General features: G+C 33.2%; 2 protein-coding genes across 6 annotated transcripts; one reads left to right on the top strand and one right to left on the bottom strand.

Annotated features, from left to right (window-relative positions):
• The first annotated feature begins 4,455 nt into the window (after positions 1-4,455).
• Positions 4,456-10,415, top strand: Pat1 (Protein interacting with APP tail-1). Its single transcript, XM_011062363.2, has 9 exons — positions 4,456-4,794; positions 5,182-5,295; positions 5,696-5,952; positions 7,080-7,259; positions 8,617-8,872; positions 8,958-9,082; positions 9,148-9,427; positions 9,496-9,661; positions 9,736-10,415. The coding sequence occupies exons 1-9, from the start codon at positions 4,651-4,653 to the stop codon at positions 9,963-9,965; spliced, it is 1,752 nt and encodes a 583-aa protein (XP_011060665.1). The 5' UTR covers positions 4,456-4,650; the 3' UTR covers positions 9,966-10,415.
• Positions 10,416-11,908: 1,493 nt separating this feature from the next.
• Rbpn-5 (Rab GTPase-binding effector protein rabaptin-5) lies at positions 11,909-18,180 on the bottom strand. Of its 5 annotated transcripts, none has more exons than XM_087412651.1 (9): positions 18,088-18,180; positions 17,383-17,907; positions 17,063-17,170; positions 16,536-16,981; positions 15,600-16,096; positions 15,178-15,459; positions 14,855-15,074; positions 14,557-14,667; positions 11,909-12,437 (listed from the first exon to the last, which is right to left on the bottom strand). In XM_087412651.1, the coding sequence occupies exons 2-9, from the start codon at positions 17,423-17,425 to the stop codon at positions 12,270-12,272; spliced, it is 1,875 nt and encodes a 624-aa protein (XP_087268777.1). In that variant the 5' UTR covers positions 17,426-17,907; positions 18,088-18,180; the 3' UTR covers positions 11,909-12,269. The 5 variants fall into 5 exon arrangements, with proteins under 5 accessions (XP_087268777.1, XP_011060663.1, XP_087268733.1 ...); XM_011062361.2 differs by having other exon boundaries at positions 18,013-18,112; XM_087412607.1 differs by having other exon boundaries at positions 18,001-18,105.
• Positions 18,181-18,536: the final 356 nt, after the last annotated feature.

Here is an 18,536-nt window from a genome sequence, read left to right as displayed (position 1 = left end):
CAAGAAGCTTCGTATTGACAATGGCAGGGAGTACTTGTCAAATGAATTCAAGACATTTCTAGAAAATGAAGGCATCCAACACCAACTTAGTATAGAATATACTCCCCAGCAAAACGGAGTGAAACGTGCAAACCGAACTTTGATTGAGATGGCACAATGCATCATGCTGCAGACAAACTTATCACAATCATTGTGGATAGAAGCAATCAACTCAGCAGCTCCTATATGGAAAAGGTGTCCAACAAGAATTACCGACAAAACACCAATTGAAATGTGGACTAATCAGAAACCTTACATGAGTTACTTCAGGATTATCAGAAGTAAGAATTGCGTTAAATAAAGATGAAAAACGAGGAAAATTCTGTCTAAAAGGAGACAAGTACATCTTAATAGGCTACTTGAAAGAATCGAAGGCTTACACATTATGGCGATCCGAAACTAGTACCATTATTAGAGAGATGTCAGATTTATTGAGGATATTGATTTATATAATAAATACGCGCCAAATGTGACAATTAATTCGAGTCATCCACCAGAAAATTTCCAACGACGCGTAAGTGAAATAAATAAGGACAGTACGCAAACATATAAAAGGATTGGAACTCAGAACGAAAAAATTCAAGATATTTCATGGTACGAGGACTTTGAAGAGACAAATGAACACGATACAGAAGAAGAAGGAGAATGCCATGTAGATACCGAAGAAAATCGAAGTAGACGCCCTAAAATCATCAAAACAAGTCTACTCGGCAGATCAAGGAAAGAGTATCAGAAGATCAAACGAACTCATGATCCCTGTTCAGTCTTAGAAGCGATGGAACGAAACGATCGAACAGCATGACTAGCCGCCATGAAGATAGAATATGAAATGTTAATAATAAACAAGACTTGGATTCTGATACCGAGGCCTAAGGACAAACAAATATTAAATAACAGATGGGTGTTCAAAGTAAAACGTACACAGGATGGCTAAAATGAAAATACAAAGCACGATTAGTTGCCCGAGGACACGTACAGATGGGCATAGATTACGAAGAGATTTTTGTACCCGTGGCCAGGTACGAAATAATTAGTTGCTTGCCGTTGCAGTAAATGATAAAATGTATATACATGTAAATGGATATTATATCAGCTTACATACAAGGTGATCTGTCAGACGAAATATGTATGGAGCAACCGGAAATTTTTGTGCAACAGAAATATGAAGACAAAGTATGTAAATTGCAGAAACCCTTATACGAATTGAAGCAGTCTGGTCGCGAGTGGTACCGGGAAAGTGGTAGTGGAACATTCAACAACTTTATCATGAACAGTGACAGAAAACGTAACAGACCCATGCGTCTATGTATTCAACAAGGGTGAGAATCGAGTAGTGGTTATTCTATACGTTGATGATCTAATTTTGGCATCAAGAAATATCAAGAAAATTAAAGAGATAAAGACTAAACTGAAGTCTGAATTCAAGATGACTGACCTAGATCCTTTTAGCAACATTCTAGACATTAACGTAAGAAGAGAAGGGTTAACCGAAGCTATATATCTCAGAAGAAATATATAAATACGTAAATGAATTGTTAGAAAAATTCTATATGTCTGAGACAACAACAGTTTCGACATTAATAGAGTCAAATATCAAAGTTACAAAGGAAATGAGTCCGTCATCGGAAACGGAAAGATTAGAAATGCAGTAAAAACTTTATCGAGAACTCATTGGTGGATTAGTTTACCTAGCTAACGCAACGCGCCCGAACATAGCATTTGCTGCAAATCTGTTAAGTCATTTTTCTGCAAAACATCTGGCGAAGAGAATATTGAGATACTTAAAAGGCACTCCTTATTATAGAATTACGTACAGAAAGGACAAGGAAAATTTAACGGCTTATACTGACTCGGATTGAGCAGACGTGGACAACAGAAAATCATGTTCTGGAAATGTACTTGTTTTGGCCCAAGGCCTAATAAGCTGGAAATCAATAAAATAGACGTCAGTTGCATTGTCTGCAACGGAGGCAGAGTATCTATAACAATATTTTGTGATAACCAAAGCGCGATAGAATTATCGAAAAATGCAGTTTTTCATAAAAGAAGCAAGCATATTGATATTAAATATCACTTCACAGGAGTTAGTCGAACAAAAGGAGATAATTCTTAAATATTTAGAGACTGAAGAAATGCTTGCCAATATATTAACAAAAGCGTTGCCAAAAATTAAACACAGCCGTTGTGTGTCAAGATTGAATTTAAATCAGTCAAGTTAGGATTCTTTAAAATTTTTTTTGTTTACTTAATAAGATAATAATTTATTTTATTAAAAATAGCTCACGCATCGATAGAAAGGGTATTGAGAGAAGTTATCGTTACGTGCTTCCGGAAGTACTTAGTTTCTCCTCCTTTGCTAGAAAGATGGCATTGTAAAACCGAAAGTTATCCATGTATATTTTTTTTACTTTTTGGTCTTCTTGTCTTCCGTGCCTGGATGGCCCGCGCGCACGCCACGCTTTTATTCTTTGTGTCTAATAAACAGTATTATTTGTGTTAAGAGGAACATCGTGTTCGTCATTATTCCGGTTTCATTTATATTATTCATCGTCCTATAGTTAACAATATATAACTAATATATATAATAATATAAAGATTATGCGTTTCGCGGGTTTCCTCCGTGTCCAGATCCATTCTTGGAATGCCAATGTTTCGTGAACCTTGCAGTTCACTTCATCAGGGCAATATAATAATGATATAATAATGATAAAAAATATATGATTATATATAATAATGATAAAAGATATAAGATAAATATCTTACCAATATCTTAAGTCCTGTAAAACTTAATAGATGATTAAATACTTGGCCTCGTTTGAGTTATGGTTTATACTGTTTATAACAGGCATAACTTGAAATGTAAATTTTCGTATAGATGCACGTCAAACATGCTGGGATACCATAGGAAGTCTTTAATGCGCTACTATTCATTCCACTCGGCTCAAGAAATGGGCCGGGTGATTTTTCCATCCTCTTGGGTGGATAGAGTAAGAATCTGAACGTTTCACCTAAACGCCCAATAAAGGTACTCAAAAGGAATCTGAACGCTTTCTGGATGTCTGGGTGCACCCGGGTGGGAAATCTGAACGCAGCTCGTGATAGAACATACATATGCACACACTAGTATTGTGTATGATATATATGTACATACATACACACACATGTATATTTGCGGAAGTTGCATTATAAATGATGGAACCAATTAGAGAAGAGAAACACTATCCGCTATACTCTCCTTTGATTCTCTTTAAAGGGCCACTCGGGTACAGTATAAGTATATGCAGTATGGATACTGAGCGTCGGCATCTTTGATGGGTTCCAGATCACATGACTCACCGCCATATTGTAGGTTGGACAGGTGCTAATAAATTTGAGTTTTTATAAAGCTACAGAATGATTTTTCTAAAAAAAAATAGACATAATTCGGTCATGTTATGAAAATTGTTTATAGCGAGTATAGTTTTAAATCAGAATTATATAATAATATAATATTAACGAATTCATTATAGAAAAATAATATTCACATTAATAATTATAATAATATTAAACAGTAATAAATAAATTAAAAATAATCATTGATTAAATATATGAAAATTGTAATTGAGTAATTATGTATGAAAAAATAATATATTGCATGAAAATTGTAATTAAATGTAAAGTTGTAATTTAATAATATACGCACGCACATGCATACTTTATTACGAGAATACTTTATCGTACAAATATAATAGTCTGCACAATATAGCATCTACGAAAAAATTTGATCTAATTTTTTAGTAAAACTTAATTTTGTTAATTCTTTGCCATACTTTTCTCTTATAAATTAAAAAAAATTAAGCTTTGTACGAACGACGTACCACGACTCACCCCGATACTCATGTTTGGCCCGAGTTTTTTTTTACCACGAGTCTCACACAATATTGTAGGCGAAAGGGTTAATTCTATTTTATGAAAAGGAGATCCAGCTAATCTAACCTAACCTGTAATTTCAATTTGCTAAAGGCAGCCACATTTTTGGAAATCTACACATGCGCACTAAAAATTGGGGACCACCAAAAGTTCAGTGCCCATACTGTATGTACTTATACTGTAACTCGGGTGACGTTTCCGAACACAGCGATTGTGTTATCTGTGCCTCTTGTTGAGAAGGTTCCATAATGCCCGTTTCATTCGAAATCCGTATCATATAACCTTCTCTTTCAACCAATCAGCTGATGCTATGAAAGAAGGGAAGACTCATTCACCCATTGGTCGAAAGATCTGTCATCTGTTAGTCGCAAATGTCACGGACACTCTGTAGCTTTGGATCAAAACTCGATTCGACTCGGAACCCGGAAGGACAGAAGATTTGAGAAGGTGCGAGGGCACCACGCGGTTCCGCGGTGTGCACTCGCAACCCGTCGACTGTCAAGGGAAAAAACGCGACATCTCTGTCTCTGATCGCGCGACGTACCGTCCGTTCGCTCACACATTCCACACGCACTTACACACTATCACACACGCACGCGCAGTGCGCACCAACACGCACCACGACGGTGAGCAGCACAACGGTGCGGGTTACAACACCCGAGATTGTGTTGGTGATTAATCAAAAAAAGGCCGTTCGCGAAAATGGCCGATGGACGCGAGCCACGGTTGTTTTCCACGAGAAGCCTGTACCATTTGTGTGTGTCCGCAGTGGTCGACAGATTTCGCGTCTATAAACCATACCTCGTTGACCTGCCCAAGAGCGTGCGATTCGATCTCTACTATCAGGTAAAAAGGACGTCAAGCTGTGCCGTCGTCGGCGTAACGACGACAGGGTCACGGGGGAGAGGAGAACTTCCGTCGATCGGAGTCACCCGCGTGCGATGATAGCCATGCTTGTTTCTCTGTCTCCTCGCCTCGTCGTAGAATGACAGGAACAACATCGTTCGAATGCTGTGCATTCCTAATGATAACGACGACCCGCGATCACCTGCAATCTCGCGAGTGTCGTGTCGAGGACTCGACATCCACGGCGCGACGAATTCGACGCGTTCTCACTGTGATCCTTCCAATTGGCCAATCTTGTTCCTCGATTGACTCCGATTGACTCCATCGCGTGCGCTTAATAATAACGTTTGACATACCCTTGGTTTCTATCAGTCTAATCTCTTTCAGTTATACACAGAGAGGAGACTATGTATATTGGGGGCAGAATTAAGCGATTTGGAGACTTTCTCCAAGATGCTCAAGGTCACCAATCGCCGATTACAGCTCCTGAAAATATTTCAGGTGAGCCTGTCCAGTATAAGTTCTTAAGAACTTAGACCAAACTCGAATTAAATTAATCAGTGATTCAACTGATAGAATTGCCTAGAGCAAATTTTTAATTTGTCATTTCTAATCTAATCTTTTTTTCCATATGTTAAATAAAAATTATTTCCATTTAAATTTCAAATACAATTTAATAGTTATTTACTGATTATATTATCAAAGTTTGGTCTAGACGGCACTCTAATGTCAGTATTTATCAGTATGAATTAACTTATCTTTTATCTTTTTCAAATTCCTAAAAGTAGAAAAAGATAAAAAGTAAGTTAAAGTATATTTATAGAAATAGAAGAGACTATCTTGTCACTTTTTTTTCCGACATCAAAAAATACTTTGCGTTTTTGTATTTTTGGAACTAAAGGCGCCGATGGATCATAAAATAAGGATAGCGAAACATCTGGTCATCAGTTACAACATGTGTTGTTTCAAAGCAAGAGAGAGCCCTTTATCGCAGGAAATTGATAAATTAATAAATCTGGGCTTGAGACTTGGTGGATTTCTCAGTGATGCTGGCTGGTATTCAGAAAGCGAAGAAGTGTTGTTAGCTTGCAAGCAATTATGTATGGACCACAATCAGACCCCCAAGGAATGGAGTAGAACATTAGATTGTTGTCACAAGTAAGAATGTTGACACACATGTTAGTAAATTCAAAAAGTTCCCATAATTGATTTCTAACAGAAATAACTAATCCTACTTTTATTAATCCTACCGTTACTTACACCTTTATTTACATTTCTTTCAAAGTTTATCACATGCAATGCTAGCAGAGTTAACGTTTTTAAAGCGCTTGGAAGTATTTAATATGTAGTTATCAATCTAATTGACATAAAATCTCGTATCACTAATTAAATTTGATTTTATAAAACCAGTTGTCGTGAAACTGGATTTAATCATGTTTATACAATATTTTACTCAATAGTTAAATTTATTTACATTACGCTTTACAATCCCTGATCACAATCAACACTTTACAGTCCGTGAAATCTTACTCATATTGAATTTTTTTGCCTTGTTGGCTTTTAGCTCTGAAATAAAAATTAGACAGGCTTGCTGTATGGAATAACAAATAATGAAAATATAGAGCAAGTTGACTTATAAAATTGAAAATAAATTTCAGAATATATTTATTCAGATAAATATTCGGACACTAAAGAAAAAGAATTTCGCGAAGATACCGAGTAAAAAGTGCAAACAACTAGAGGTGTGCAAATAGTTCGAGTTTCATATTGAATTGATTTGAATCATAGTGGATTTGATTTGTTTTCGAATCTAAAAGATTCGAAAGTTCGAATCGCTTGTTCATTTTTTAATTTGCTTTTTTTTTATTTGCTTCATTTTTAATATAAATTCGAGAAAATTTGATTCGAATTCGATTCGTTTTCACATAAAAAATTGATTCGATTTAACGCAAAAATTTCAAATTCAATTCAATTCATTTTCGAACATATTATTGAAGATTCGATCTCACAAATGCTTGATACGCACACGTCTACAAACAATGCGAACAAACCTTATGTTATAAATCAATTCTGGGATCTTTTTGAACCTACTAATACTTCATTATTTGCAGTAGAATATCAAAAGACACATACGTTTCGCACCAACTTCATGCGCAATTGTTTACCTATATGTGAATTATTTAGTTGACAGATTTTTAGAGTATCGGATGTTACAATTAGTTACTCAGTCGAATTGATCAAATTTTTAATAGGCTAAATATAATAATCCTGTCAATACATTTCAGACTGTTACATGCACAAGTAGCATATCGCGATTTCGACGGGGCTGCGGAGACTCATCAGCTTGCCATGGAAATGATAGAAAAGTTAAAAAGCAAGCAGTACAATAATAGCAATCACGCTGCCCTTTTTGCAGAATTCAGTGTACTATTCTACATACGCAGTGAATACGATGAAGCTCATAGGTGCACTCCTACCTAATATTTGTTATTTCTGAAATAAGTTACAATCGCCAGAAATTAATCAGATTTTTTTTATAAACCAATATAGCAGGATTTTTCAACTGGTGTGCTGCAGACATTTTAAAAAGATAAGATTGCTTTTTCATGCTGATCTACACTCATTTTCAGCGTCAAAACAGGTCACATGATCAAAATTGACAAATACCAAGCATCAATTTTGATCACGTGATCTGTTTTGACGCTGAAAATGAGTGTCAAACATCAGCATGAAAAAGCAGCCTAATGATTATGTTTTGAAAAATGTATAATGCGCAGATTGTTTTATCTTTGTTTCGGGGAACAACAAGAATAAAATAATTTATCATGTGCATCATGCGCTTAAGTATGTTCGATAGCTATATATTAATAACACATATATTAATATTTAGACTTTGAAGTGTGTGTATGTGCGTGTGTGCGTGCGTGCGTGCGTGCGTGCGTGCATGCGTGCGTGCGTGCGTGCGTGCGTGCGTGTGTGTGTGTGTGTGTGTGTGTGTGTGTGTGTGTAAAAAAGTTGTGCTCACTAACATTCTGTTTTTATTGAACAACGTATTTTTAATTTATTTACTTTATTTATTATTTTTGTTGTAAACTAAAATTTAAATGTTTTAAATAAATGCTTTATTCTCTCAGAATAACTTATGCAAGGTTGTTCACCGATTAATTATAAAGATTTAAAACAAATATTTTATTTATTTATTAAACAATTTCTGTATCACAATGTAACTTTATATAAATAATCTTGAATACCTAGTATTTTAAAAAATTCAGATTTTTGTCATGACACTTATTTTATAATGCATTTATTTTATAATACATTTCTATTAGAGTACAGATTTAAAAAATATTACTTATTGAAATAACTTTGACTAAGATCCAGACAATTTTTGTTATATTACTTTTTCATGCAACTTAAATAATAACCTATAATTTTTTTTTACAGTTTTGTTATTATTTTTAAGTGTCTATCGAATATTCTTAACGAAGCGCCATTGCAATAAAATTACTTAAAAAAAAATAGAATACAAAATATAACTGTTGAACTTTACTTTTTATTTTTGAATGTCGTGTTGAAAATATCTGATGAGATTTATGTTGAGCATTAAAACATAATGGTATATTTCAAAAATTTGGCTTGCTATTTAATGTACCGCGAATTAAAAAAAAAGTTGAAAAATACTGCAGTATATGAGAATTGAAATCAGACTATAAATTGATGAAATTCTTAATGATATTAAATAACATACTAATTTTAAATAATACTTTATATTTATATATATATATATTTGTAACATTTAATTAAATACTGCCTATCATCTAGATGGAGTATAGAAGCATTAAAACAATTAAGACCGTCGCTTCCCGCGGGAATTATTGTCGACGTTCTGAGACAAGCGGCAAAGTCGTGTGTTGTGAAACGAGAGTTCCAGAAAGCTGATTTATTGATCAAAGAAGCTGTATATCTCGCGAGAGAAATATTCGATACGGATCATCCAAAGTATAGCGACGTTCTCATCGATTACGGATTTTTCTTACTAAACTTCGATAGTATCAGCAATAGTGTAACTATATACAAGGTATTTATCTTTAGAACTTTTTATCTTCGTAATCTTCGTAATCTTTTGTGAAGACGATTGTAAAACGTTACGTCTTATACTTTAGACTGCGTTAGATATTAGAAGAACGATTTTCGGCAGGACTAATCTTCATGTTGCTTTGGCACACGAAGACTTAGCTTACGCTCTCTATGTACATGAATATAGTTCTGGCAGATTTGACGATGCAAGGTAATTAATTAGAAATATATTCGATTTATTGTATATTGACAGTACAATTTACTTTTGTTTTGCAGTGAACACGCTGGAATAGCTATAGATATTATGGAAAGACATTTACCCCCGAATCATTTAATGCTCGCAAGCGCTAGAAGAATAAAGGCACTTATTCTCGAAGAAATTGCTATAGATAACGCATCCACGCCATTGTCGGAACAAAATCTCTTACTCAAGTCCGAATGTCTCCATTTATCCGCTTTAGAAATGTCGAAAACTGCATTCGGTGAAAGAAATGTACAAACGGCAAAACATTATGGAAATCTGGGTCGTTTATACCAGAGTATGAGGAAGTTTCAGGTAATTTATATATTTACACACTGTATATTTTATTATTTTCTTGTATTTTTAACATGCGTGTGCTTTAGGAAGCGGAAATGATGCACCTAAAAGCTATTGGTATTAAAGAAGAATTATTAGGGCCTGAAGATTACGAAGTGGGCTTGAGTATAGGGCATTTAGCTTCATTATATAATTTCCACATGAATCGATACAGAGATGCCGAAAAGCTCTACCGTCGTAGTATCGCAATCAGTAAGTATATATATTTTAATTAAGTCCATTCTGATACGAAATGCCATTGCACTTTACAAATTTCGCATTGACAGGCTTGAAGTTATTTGGAGAAGGTTATAGTGGTTTAGAATATGACTATCGAGGACTTTTACACGTGTACAATAAGTTAGAGGATTACGAGAAAATATCGGAATACACAGATACATTGAATCATTGGAAAGAGCTTAGAGACAAACACGCTCAATCTGAAGAACCACCGATCGATGTACAAAAACGTCCACAACCAATCGCAAATGTAATGAATGTGTTCTTTTCCATGTGATATATCAATAAGTGTGTCTAATTCAAATTTTATGTCATTGTATGTCATCAAGCAACTTGCTGGTCTCCGTTGCGTTTACAAGACATTGGGCCAAAGTAGGAAGAAAAAAAGTTATAACTGGATTGTATGAAAACCATTGTAGAAATTTGTAAATCATTGATCTGGTCATATGAATTAATAATTTCATCTCTTATGTCAATATTTTATAACATGTGCGTAGTATCTATATCAAATAAGAAACAAATTGAATATTATCAATAATATTAAATTCAAACGATGCAAGAAAATATTAATTTAATTTATAAATTATTTTTATTAGTCAGGATATTGCAATATAAACATTGATGGGATTCTTCTTTTTAGTTGAGTTGTTGTGCTTATGCTGAATTATATTTAAACTTGATGTCTTTGTGTTTTATTTCGATGTATTAAAAATTTTTGCATATAAAATATCTTTTTTTTAATATTTTGTATTTATATATAAAATTTTAATATAAATTTGCTAATGTTTAATCTGATTTGCATACATTTTATGTACATACACACACATATATATGTATATACATATATATATACACATACATACACACACAGAATGTCCCAGAATATTTGAGACAATTTTCGTGTGCAGATCGAATCGTGAGTGGAATCGAAGACTTCAGTTTAGTCCATTCTATCTACACATGAAAATTTTCCCAAATATTTTAGGACATCGTGTTTGCGTGTTGGTTCGTGCGTGCGTGCATGTGTGTGTGTGCGTAGTTGAATCATAAAATATAAATATATACATACATATCTGTATGTAGGTGTGTGTGTGTTTTGTGTGTGTGTGTGTGTGTAGGAAGTAGGTGGGTGTGTACATACAGATATAATACATATGTTTATACTTTACAATTCGTTAATGATTACTGAACTACTTTCAAAGAGAGTCGCTCAGGTTTCATATAACATATTTTTTTGATTGTTTATCGAATACATTTATAATATGTTTAATTCATTGTTCATCTCAAAATTACATTGATCGTAGATCTTCACGCATTGCATAATTTTTAAGTAATAAAAAATATTCAAAATACATGCACTTGTGTTTATAACAGTAATATAGTTAAAGAAATAGGAATTAAAACTCGGTGAACGATTTGTTGAACAGATGTTTTGCTGCATAAAGTTATCTTCTCACTTTGTAAAATTTTGACATCTAAATTTAAAAATACTTCTTATATACATTCTATATTTTTTCTAGCATTTTGTTCTTGTACAAATGCCACAATGAATGTAGATAATTAAAAACTAGATACGCGCGCGTATCCTTCGATTATTCCTAGAGATATTTTGAGATCATAAAATTTTCAAACTCGCTAATTATTTACAAGTGTTTTGCAGATTCGTTTCATTTCAATTTTAAAAATTCATTTAGGCACTCTTTAGATAGATATCAAATGATAGAATATGTGATCTATCTAATGTAAACTTGTATAACTGAATAAATAATAAAGCCTCTCTAATAAATTCAGACAATATATGGTAAAGGTAGCAGGCACTCAAGATGTAGTTGACAATACATAATCTGTTTAGCGATATTGTGTAAATTATGATTAATTTATGAAAATTTAATTTAAATAGATTACATGTTATCAACTGCACTACAAATTGCTCTTGTATTGTCAGTACATCATTAATTATTGTATCAAAGCTAACAGTCATAAGATGAATTAAATTAGTTGTACATTCTATTTTGTTTTTTTTTTATCAACTATTAAAAGTATCAATCCATTTTTTTATATTAAAAAAAGATACAGAATTAAGTGAACTAAAAATATTCTATCAAAGAGTTAAATGTTATTACTATTTCTCTTTTATAGACTGGCAAAATTCTCAATCAAAGATCTGAGAGATCCGTAATTAAATAAAGACAAGATAATGTAATATAAATACTCACAATATTCTTCTGTATAACTCACATACATTCAAAAGCTTTAATCTGTTTAAATTACAGTAACCATTAGGTAATACATAACTTTATATTTACACGATATTTCTTATATCACTCCGATTTTCAGGTAATAAGAATCTTATCTAATCCCATTTTTATGCTATTAACATGTCTAACTTTCTCTCTCTCTCTCTCTCTCTCTCTCTCTCTCTCTCTCTCTCTCTCTCTCTCTCTCTCTCTCTGCAAACAAAGAGAGTCATCGTTAGTCACCTAATGATCGGTATATTTTTGAGACATACTAGTCAACGTATTACCGGACTGATATTGCACATCTCGTTAAACTGTGTTAAAGTCCCGTAACTTTAGAACATTTAATCAGGTGTATGTGGAGGTTCTTGGCTGAAGTATGGTGCGGTATCTTGCACTAATAAAGTATGACAAACATCACAGACTCTGGATGGTCTTTGTTTCGGCCCACTGTTCACAACGTGTGAGAGGCAAGATTGACAAAATATATGGCCACAGTGACGGCAATGTACCTATGGACATTAAGCCTCTTTAATTCCGTTACATGAAATCCCCAAATATTTTTACACTTAAAATAAGATAAAGAGTGCAAAAAATGCAAGCAACGCGAACTATCCTCATACATACAGGGTGTATCCAGCGCTGCCATTCAGTCACTTAAATTACTTTTTGTCGACGTTTTTTTACAAGTTATTAAAAAATCACTATCGTTTAAATTAAATCACTATAGTCACTTTTTTTTCTTAATCTGTGAAAATCTTGAAATTTGCATATAAATTTAAATGTTTCATTCATATTTTATCTGGTCTGATAACGATTGCTTTTACTGTTGCTTATTGGACATTAGTCCAGCATGTCTCAGCATGTGATTACTAGGACCCGAATATTTGATTTCTCGTAAAGCAATATGCTACGTGTAGTAAAATAATATTTTATGAGAAGATCAAACGTTTGCGCACGTGCCAATCGTAATTTGATTTATTCGAATGCAATCTCACTTTCACGCACTTGTACTCAAACTTTCAATCACATAAACATTTGAGTTTGGTTGATTTTTTATGCGTTATGTAAGAGTCCCTGCTTTACTCTGCATCTCGCGATTTAAATGCTAGATCAGCTAGACAAGTGGCACTTTTAAAAATACTTTTTAAAAGTAACTGTGAATAAAAATTGAGATATTTTGACAATTTTCCAGCAAAAAATACATTAACAAAATTTAACTTTTGCGGGAATTTTTATTGTCCAATATTTAAAAAATTTTTAGTTTAATTTTAAAATACTTTTTATAATTGATTTATAATTGTAAAACAAAAAATATTTATATATAATATTTTTTGTATATATATTTAATATGCAATTTTTTTAAATATTAAAATCATATATTTAAAATAAATTTTCATACAATATATTAGACTACAAAAACTTTCATACAAATCAATTTGTATTCTATTTGTATTCTTTACTGGATAATTATCTTTAAAATGAACCATCTTTTCAATTTAACTCAATAGCTTTTGTCGTTTGAAGTTTATGCTAAAAAAAAATTTACTATTCGATAGAATTTTTTCGTCCATTCCTCACCATAATATTTTTTTTTAAACAGCACATATTGAATATTTAAAGATTCTGCTGTCAAAGAATAATTATAATTATATAATGTAGTTGTGTAAGCACTTGCAAAGAGATATTATTTGTTATCGTAAATCTTCATATTACTTTAAAGTTGAAACTGACACGAAATAGACTCGCCTTATCATATGTTAAATTATCCAAAACATATGCGAAAATAAGAGTAATGTTTTTTTTCTTTGCTCAAATGGCTTAAATTATTTTAAAAATTTCATTTGAAAAATGTCATTTTTTTGTAGTATTTTTTTAGTACTATTTTGATGCTTGAAAGATTATTTTTTGTCAAAAAGCAGTCAGTATTTCACTTTTTTGGTCTGTTGACTGGATGATAACGCTGGGTGTATCTTAAGCGCCGAGCCTACTTCGTTTAACTTTCTGTTTACGTCACACAATATCGTCAACTAGAGAGATACAGGCAGTGTGCGAGCTAAGGTAAACAAAAAGAACAAGAAACAAAGTAATGCTGGGATGACTAACGAATCGTCACACAAAAGAACAGTACAATTTTGTTCTCTGAAGTAGAACTAAATATTTTAAAAAGTTTTTGAGATCGACGTGACGTAAACGGAAAGTCCGGTGCCGGTCTGTAGGAACCGGCGTGACATTTAACATTTAATAATGCCCATTAAAGTCCATCCAGTCATATAGCACTATTCCTGATCAAAAATTGAGTCGAAAACTTGATCCTGAACCATTTTTTTCTACAATGTTCAAGGAAGCAGTTATCATCGAGTAATCAAATCGATGTCGTCCTTTAGGCATATCTGTGAGCCGTGCTCACTACCAGATATGTGATTCACTGAGCATCCGTTTAAAGAACGGTTAATTGAATCAGCTTTACTTAGCAATTACTTGTTTCATTGAGTATTGTAGAAAAAATGGCTCAGGAATAGAGCTGAATTAATTAATGAACGCTATTTACGATACACCTCGTATTTGCGTGTATGCGTGCATATAGATATAATATAATATTAATATTAATTTAATGCTTTTTCAATTTACCTTCTTTTTTGTAACTGAAAATGTGGTATGGCAACTAGGACACTCTTCAACATCCTCTTCATGTTGCCATCTTACTTCACTACCTGCTTGTCTAATCCTTTCCAGTTGGACCTATATGTGATCATTAAAATAATTATTACTTTGTATATTACAGTTCTATTTAGAATTTATAATATTTATAATGTATATAATGAGCTCTTATTTATATATACAAACTTTTTCGATAATTTTGAATCAACTTTATATGTCGATAAAATACACACAACTTTAAATTCACTGTTTATATTATTTCTATTACCTGTAATGATTGTGATAATCTAACAAAGTCTTTCTGTACTGCCTCACTAGTATCTAATTCTTGCTGTAAACTCATAACTCTTTGTCGTAGTTCACTTATAACTGAATCTGCATCTTTCTTCTCTTTTTGGATTTCCTGCAGCTGTTTTTCCAATCGATCAAGTTTCTCTTCTCTATCAGCGAGTGTACGATGATCTCTTATGTATTTATCTAATTGTGCTCTATAAATGATTCAATAGAGTAAAATTATGTTAATGTTTATGGTATTAAACAATCATAGTTGATTTTGTCGCACATATAAAATCAGTATATACAACCGCTCACCTCAATCCGCTTATTTCATTCTTTAAAACAGCAATATCCTGTTCTTTAACTCTATTCTCTTGCTCCATTTGTTCTCTCAATAAAGTAACTTCATATCGCAATGTCTCTTCCTTCTCTTGTGCAACTTCTTGAGCCACTTTGGCTGTAATCAAATCCTCACGCATCTTTAAAAGACTCATATGCAATTCCTCAACAGTGTTTGGCATGTTGATGCTTTCACTTTGAAGTTGTTGCGAATGTTTGCTATGTTTACCCACAAGATTTTCGTTCTCCATCTGAAGTCTGCAAGCACATATTTGGAATAAAAAACTTTATCAATAATATATTATTATAATATTATCTATATTTCTTATTTTTATATATAATTTAACTTTATATATATGTAGTGCTATTAAAAATTTGTCAAAAAAGGATCATCTTACGCAGTGAGATGTCTCTGTACTTCTTCTCTGCCTCGTGTCAATTTAATAAGTTCCTCCGATACGTTCCTTTGAATTTGTTCAAAAGTTTTCTTCAGTTCTAATAAATTTTGTTGCGCTGTCTGCGAGGTAACAGTGAGTTCCGCAACTTTGATTTTATGCTCTTCCTTCTTCTCATTCCATTTTTCCTCCATCTCTTTTCGAAATTCAACTTCCTTAGCTAGATCTTCCTTTTGAGCTTGTAGCATACGTTGCGAGTCCAACAGCTGCTTCTCTAAATTCTTGGCAGTCGCTTCTACTTTAACTAATTGTGCTTCGTAGTTTGCACACATATCACACGACGGCTCAAAGGAACCAGGTTCCTGCTGCCGTTTCTTTAATAGAACTTCTTTACATTTTTGTAATTCGTCATCGGTTGACCTTAGTTTCTCTTTTAAAGCTTTTATTTCCTCCTCGAGTGGCACAACCAACGAACGTAAAACTTCCGCATCTTCTTGTGCCTATGAAATTACACAGTTTTTTATCTATCATTGCAATAAATATTATGAATTTACTGAGAGACAAGCAATTTAACGTATCCAGAGAAATGTTAGTGTCACTTAAATGTATCACAAATAGAATATAAATTTAACCCTCCATCAATCATATGGAATTTTATACCTTCCGTCAGCAAAGTGGGTATCTTCAGTGTAAATTTTTATGTTCTTAACTATATAAAAATCTGACAAAATTCTTGTATACTTGTAAAAACTTTAACAATGAAACTATTTTTACTAGAAATCAAATTGTATTTTACTTATTTATTGTAGATTTAAATTTACCTTTAGAATTCTCATAATCAAAATATCAACTATGTTTTCAAAATCCAACTTGATCACTTAACAGAAGGTTAATTGTGCAAGAGTTATAAATGTTTCATGCAATTTTAGATTTACGTACATATTTTTTTACCTTCCGCATGCTTTCTTCTAAATTGTCAGGACCTAAAGATAAAGAGTCCGCGCCTAATTGTGAAACCACTTTTCTAGCTAATGTTTTAGTTACTGTAGACAATGAAATTTGTGGTCCGTCCATTGGCGGATCGCGTGGCAATTGTGTTTTCAATAACGCATTCTCTTCTTGAAGCTTAGAAAGAGTCAATTGTAATTTGGACACTTCGCTAACAAGCTGTTTTCTCGAGCAAGAAGATTCCTCCACTGTTTCATGTATAACTTGCTGTAAAGACGCTATTTCTTCCTGAGCCTTCCTCTTCTCTATCAATATATGATTTTGTATTTTGAGATCTGCGACGACTAGTTGACTCTTAGCCTCATCCAGCTCATTCTTCAATCTCAGATTTTCCTTCTGCAGACCCATATTTTCCTCTAGTCTCCGCTTTAATTCCTCTATAAAATACATTAATTCTAGATTTGATAAAACTGCCAAAGAACTACTTACCCAAGGTTCGAGTTATATATCCTACATACCTTCTTTCTGAAGGAACAATTCTTTCATCTTAGCCCTTTGTACATTAAACTCTTCTCGCATCTTAACGTTCTCTGACTCCAATCGACTGATCTTCACCTGAGGATCCTCTGAATCGTAACAGACACTCTTAATGAAATTAAATCATACCATGTGAGAGGATTCTCTACATTAACAAACATATGATGTCGCAAAAGAAGCCCGACAAATGAATAAATAGTGCTTTCTTAAATATCTTGTTTTCGTATTTTTTTTTCCTTCCGAATGTAGTAATGACGATATCGACAAGGACCTAAATAAAGACTACTGTTCGATAACATACCGTTTCCGTTTGCTTTGACCGTCCGATCGTCCTGGTTCTCCATTGTATAATCACTTGGCGCGGACGAGAACGACAATTTTGCCGGAGTGGATCACTGCCATGGACAAGGATTCGGAGAGCATATCTCGGAGCTCAGCCGGGACTGGCCTCTCGACAACGATGACGTTAATGACGTCGATGACGGCGATGGCATGCCGCTGACCAATGTCAGTGACTCATAGTGACTTGAACGAAACTAGGTCCAAAACGCAAATAAAGACTCGAGAATGAAAATCACTGATAATCGGCTCACGGAAGCGAACTCAAGAACCGGAAGCGACCTCGCTTGTTCATCCAACGACTTCGCTGGACTCGCAAGCAATTCGTTAAATGATGTGTCTAACACTCATATATATTTGCCGATGTCCACTGCTCCTCCCTGCTGCACCTCCTAACACGGTTGATAGTGGCTGACACCTTCCGCTTTTGCTGTTTTCCGCCCTTTACTTCTACTGCTTTGCAACTCCAACTGACTCCAACCTCCAACTAGTACATGTAATGTGCATTTATATATTCATATATACTTAAAATTATATAGTCTTCTACAGATTATTTAATTTCAAGTACGTATGTATTTACAAGTGTATATACATGAATAACAATAAAGTTTAATGAAAGAGATAGAAAATTTTAATGTGCAGTCCAGTGCAATAAAAAAAACCAAACCTCTCCTTTTTTCAGAAATTGCACCTTTTATTATACACCTTTCACTTTTCTCCCTTTCAGAGTGCAGAAACGTCGCAAGTGTTGTGGTCCAATCAGAGTCGAGCTAGCTTGACGTTGATTGGACCGCAACGTTTGCGATACTGCGATCAGTGTCGGGAACTCTAAATTCTGAAATTACGTTAGAAATTCTGAAATTACGCTTTACAAAAAATAAGCTAAAAAAATAAATCATTTATTATGAAATTCAAAAACTCTACAAGTAGGCTAAATTTTACAAAAAAAATACTAAAAATATACTAAATTTTATCAAAAAAAAAAAATAATAAATCGTTATATGAAGTTAAATATACGTATCAAATTAGTTTTCTTTATTTGGAACATCTTCATTTGTAATGTTACAAATGTTTAAAAAAAATTACATATTAAAAATTTTATATTTCATATTATAT

The sequence above is a fragment of the Acromyrmex echinatior genome, chromosome 1, assembly GCF_024713525.1.
Source record: "Acromyrmex echinatior isolate Ae372 chromosome 1, ASM2471352v2, whole genome shotgun sequence".
NCBI lineage: Eukaryota > Metazoa > Arthropoda > Insecta > Hymenoptera > Formicidae > Acromyrmex > Acromyrmex echinatior.
Note: the sequence above shows the minus strand (reverse complement) of the source record. Positions and strands in the feature narration are given on the sequence as shown.

What these genes read in the sequence shown, in the direction of transcription:
- Pat1 (XM_011062363.2), top strand. Translation starts at nt 4,651, where the DNA reads ATGGCCGATGGACGCGAGCCACGGTTGTTTTCCACGAGAAGCCTGTAC. An exon ending in AGAGTATGAGGAAGTTTCAG is followed by an intron (nt 9,428 to 9,495) that starts GTAATTTATATA and finishes CGTGTGCTTTAG; the next exon opens with GAAGCGGAAATGATGCACCT. An exon ending in CCGTCGTAGTATCGCAATCA is followed by an intron (nt 9,662 to 9,735) that starts GTAAGTATATAT and finishes TCGCATTGACAG; the next exon opens with GCTTGAAGTTATTTGGAGAA.
- Rbpn-5 (XM_087412651.1), bottom strand. Translation starts at nt 17,425, where the DNA reads ATGGAGAACCAGGACGATCGGACGGTCAAAGCAAACGGAAACG. An exon ending in GGTCAAAGCAAACGGAAACG is followed by an intron (nt 17,171 to 17,382) that starts GTATGTTATCGA and finishes GTTACGATTCAG; the next exon opens with AGGATCCTCAGGTGAAGATC. An exon ending in ATTGTTCCTTCAGAAAGAAG is followed by an intron (nt 16,982 to 17,062) that starts GTATGTAGGATA and finishes TGTATTTTATAG; the next exon opens with AGGAATTAAAGCGGAGACTA.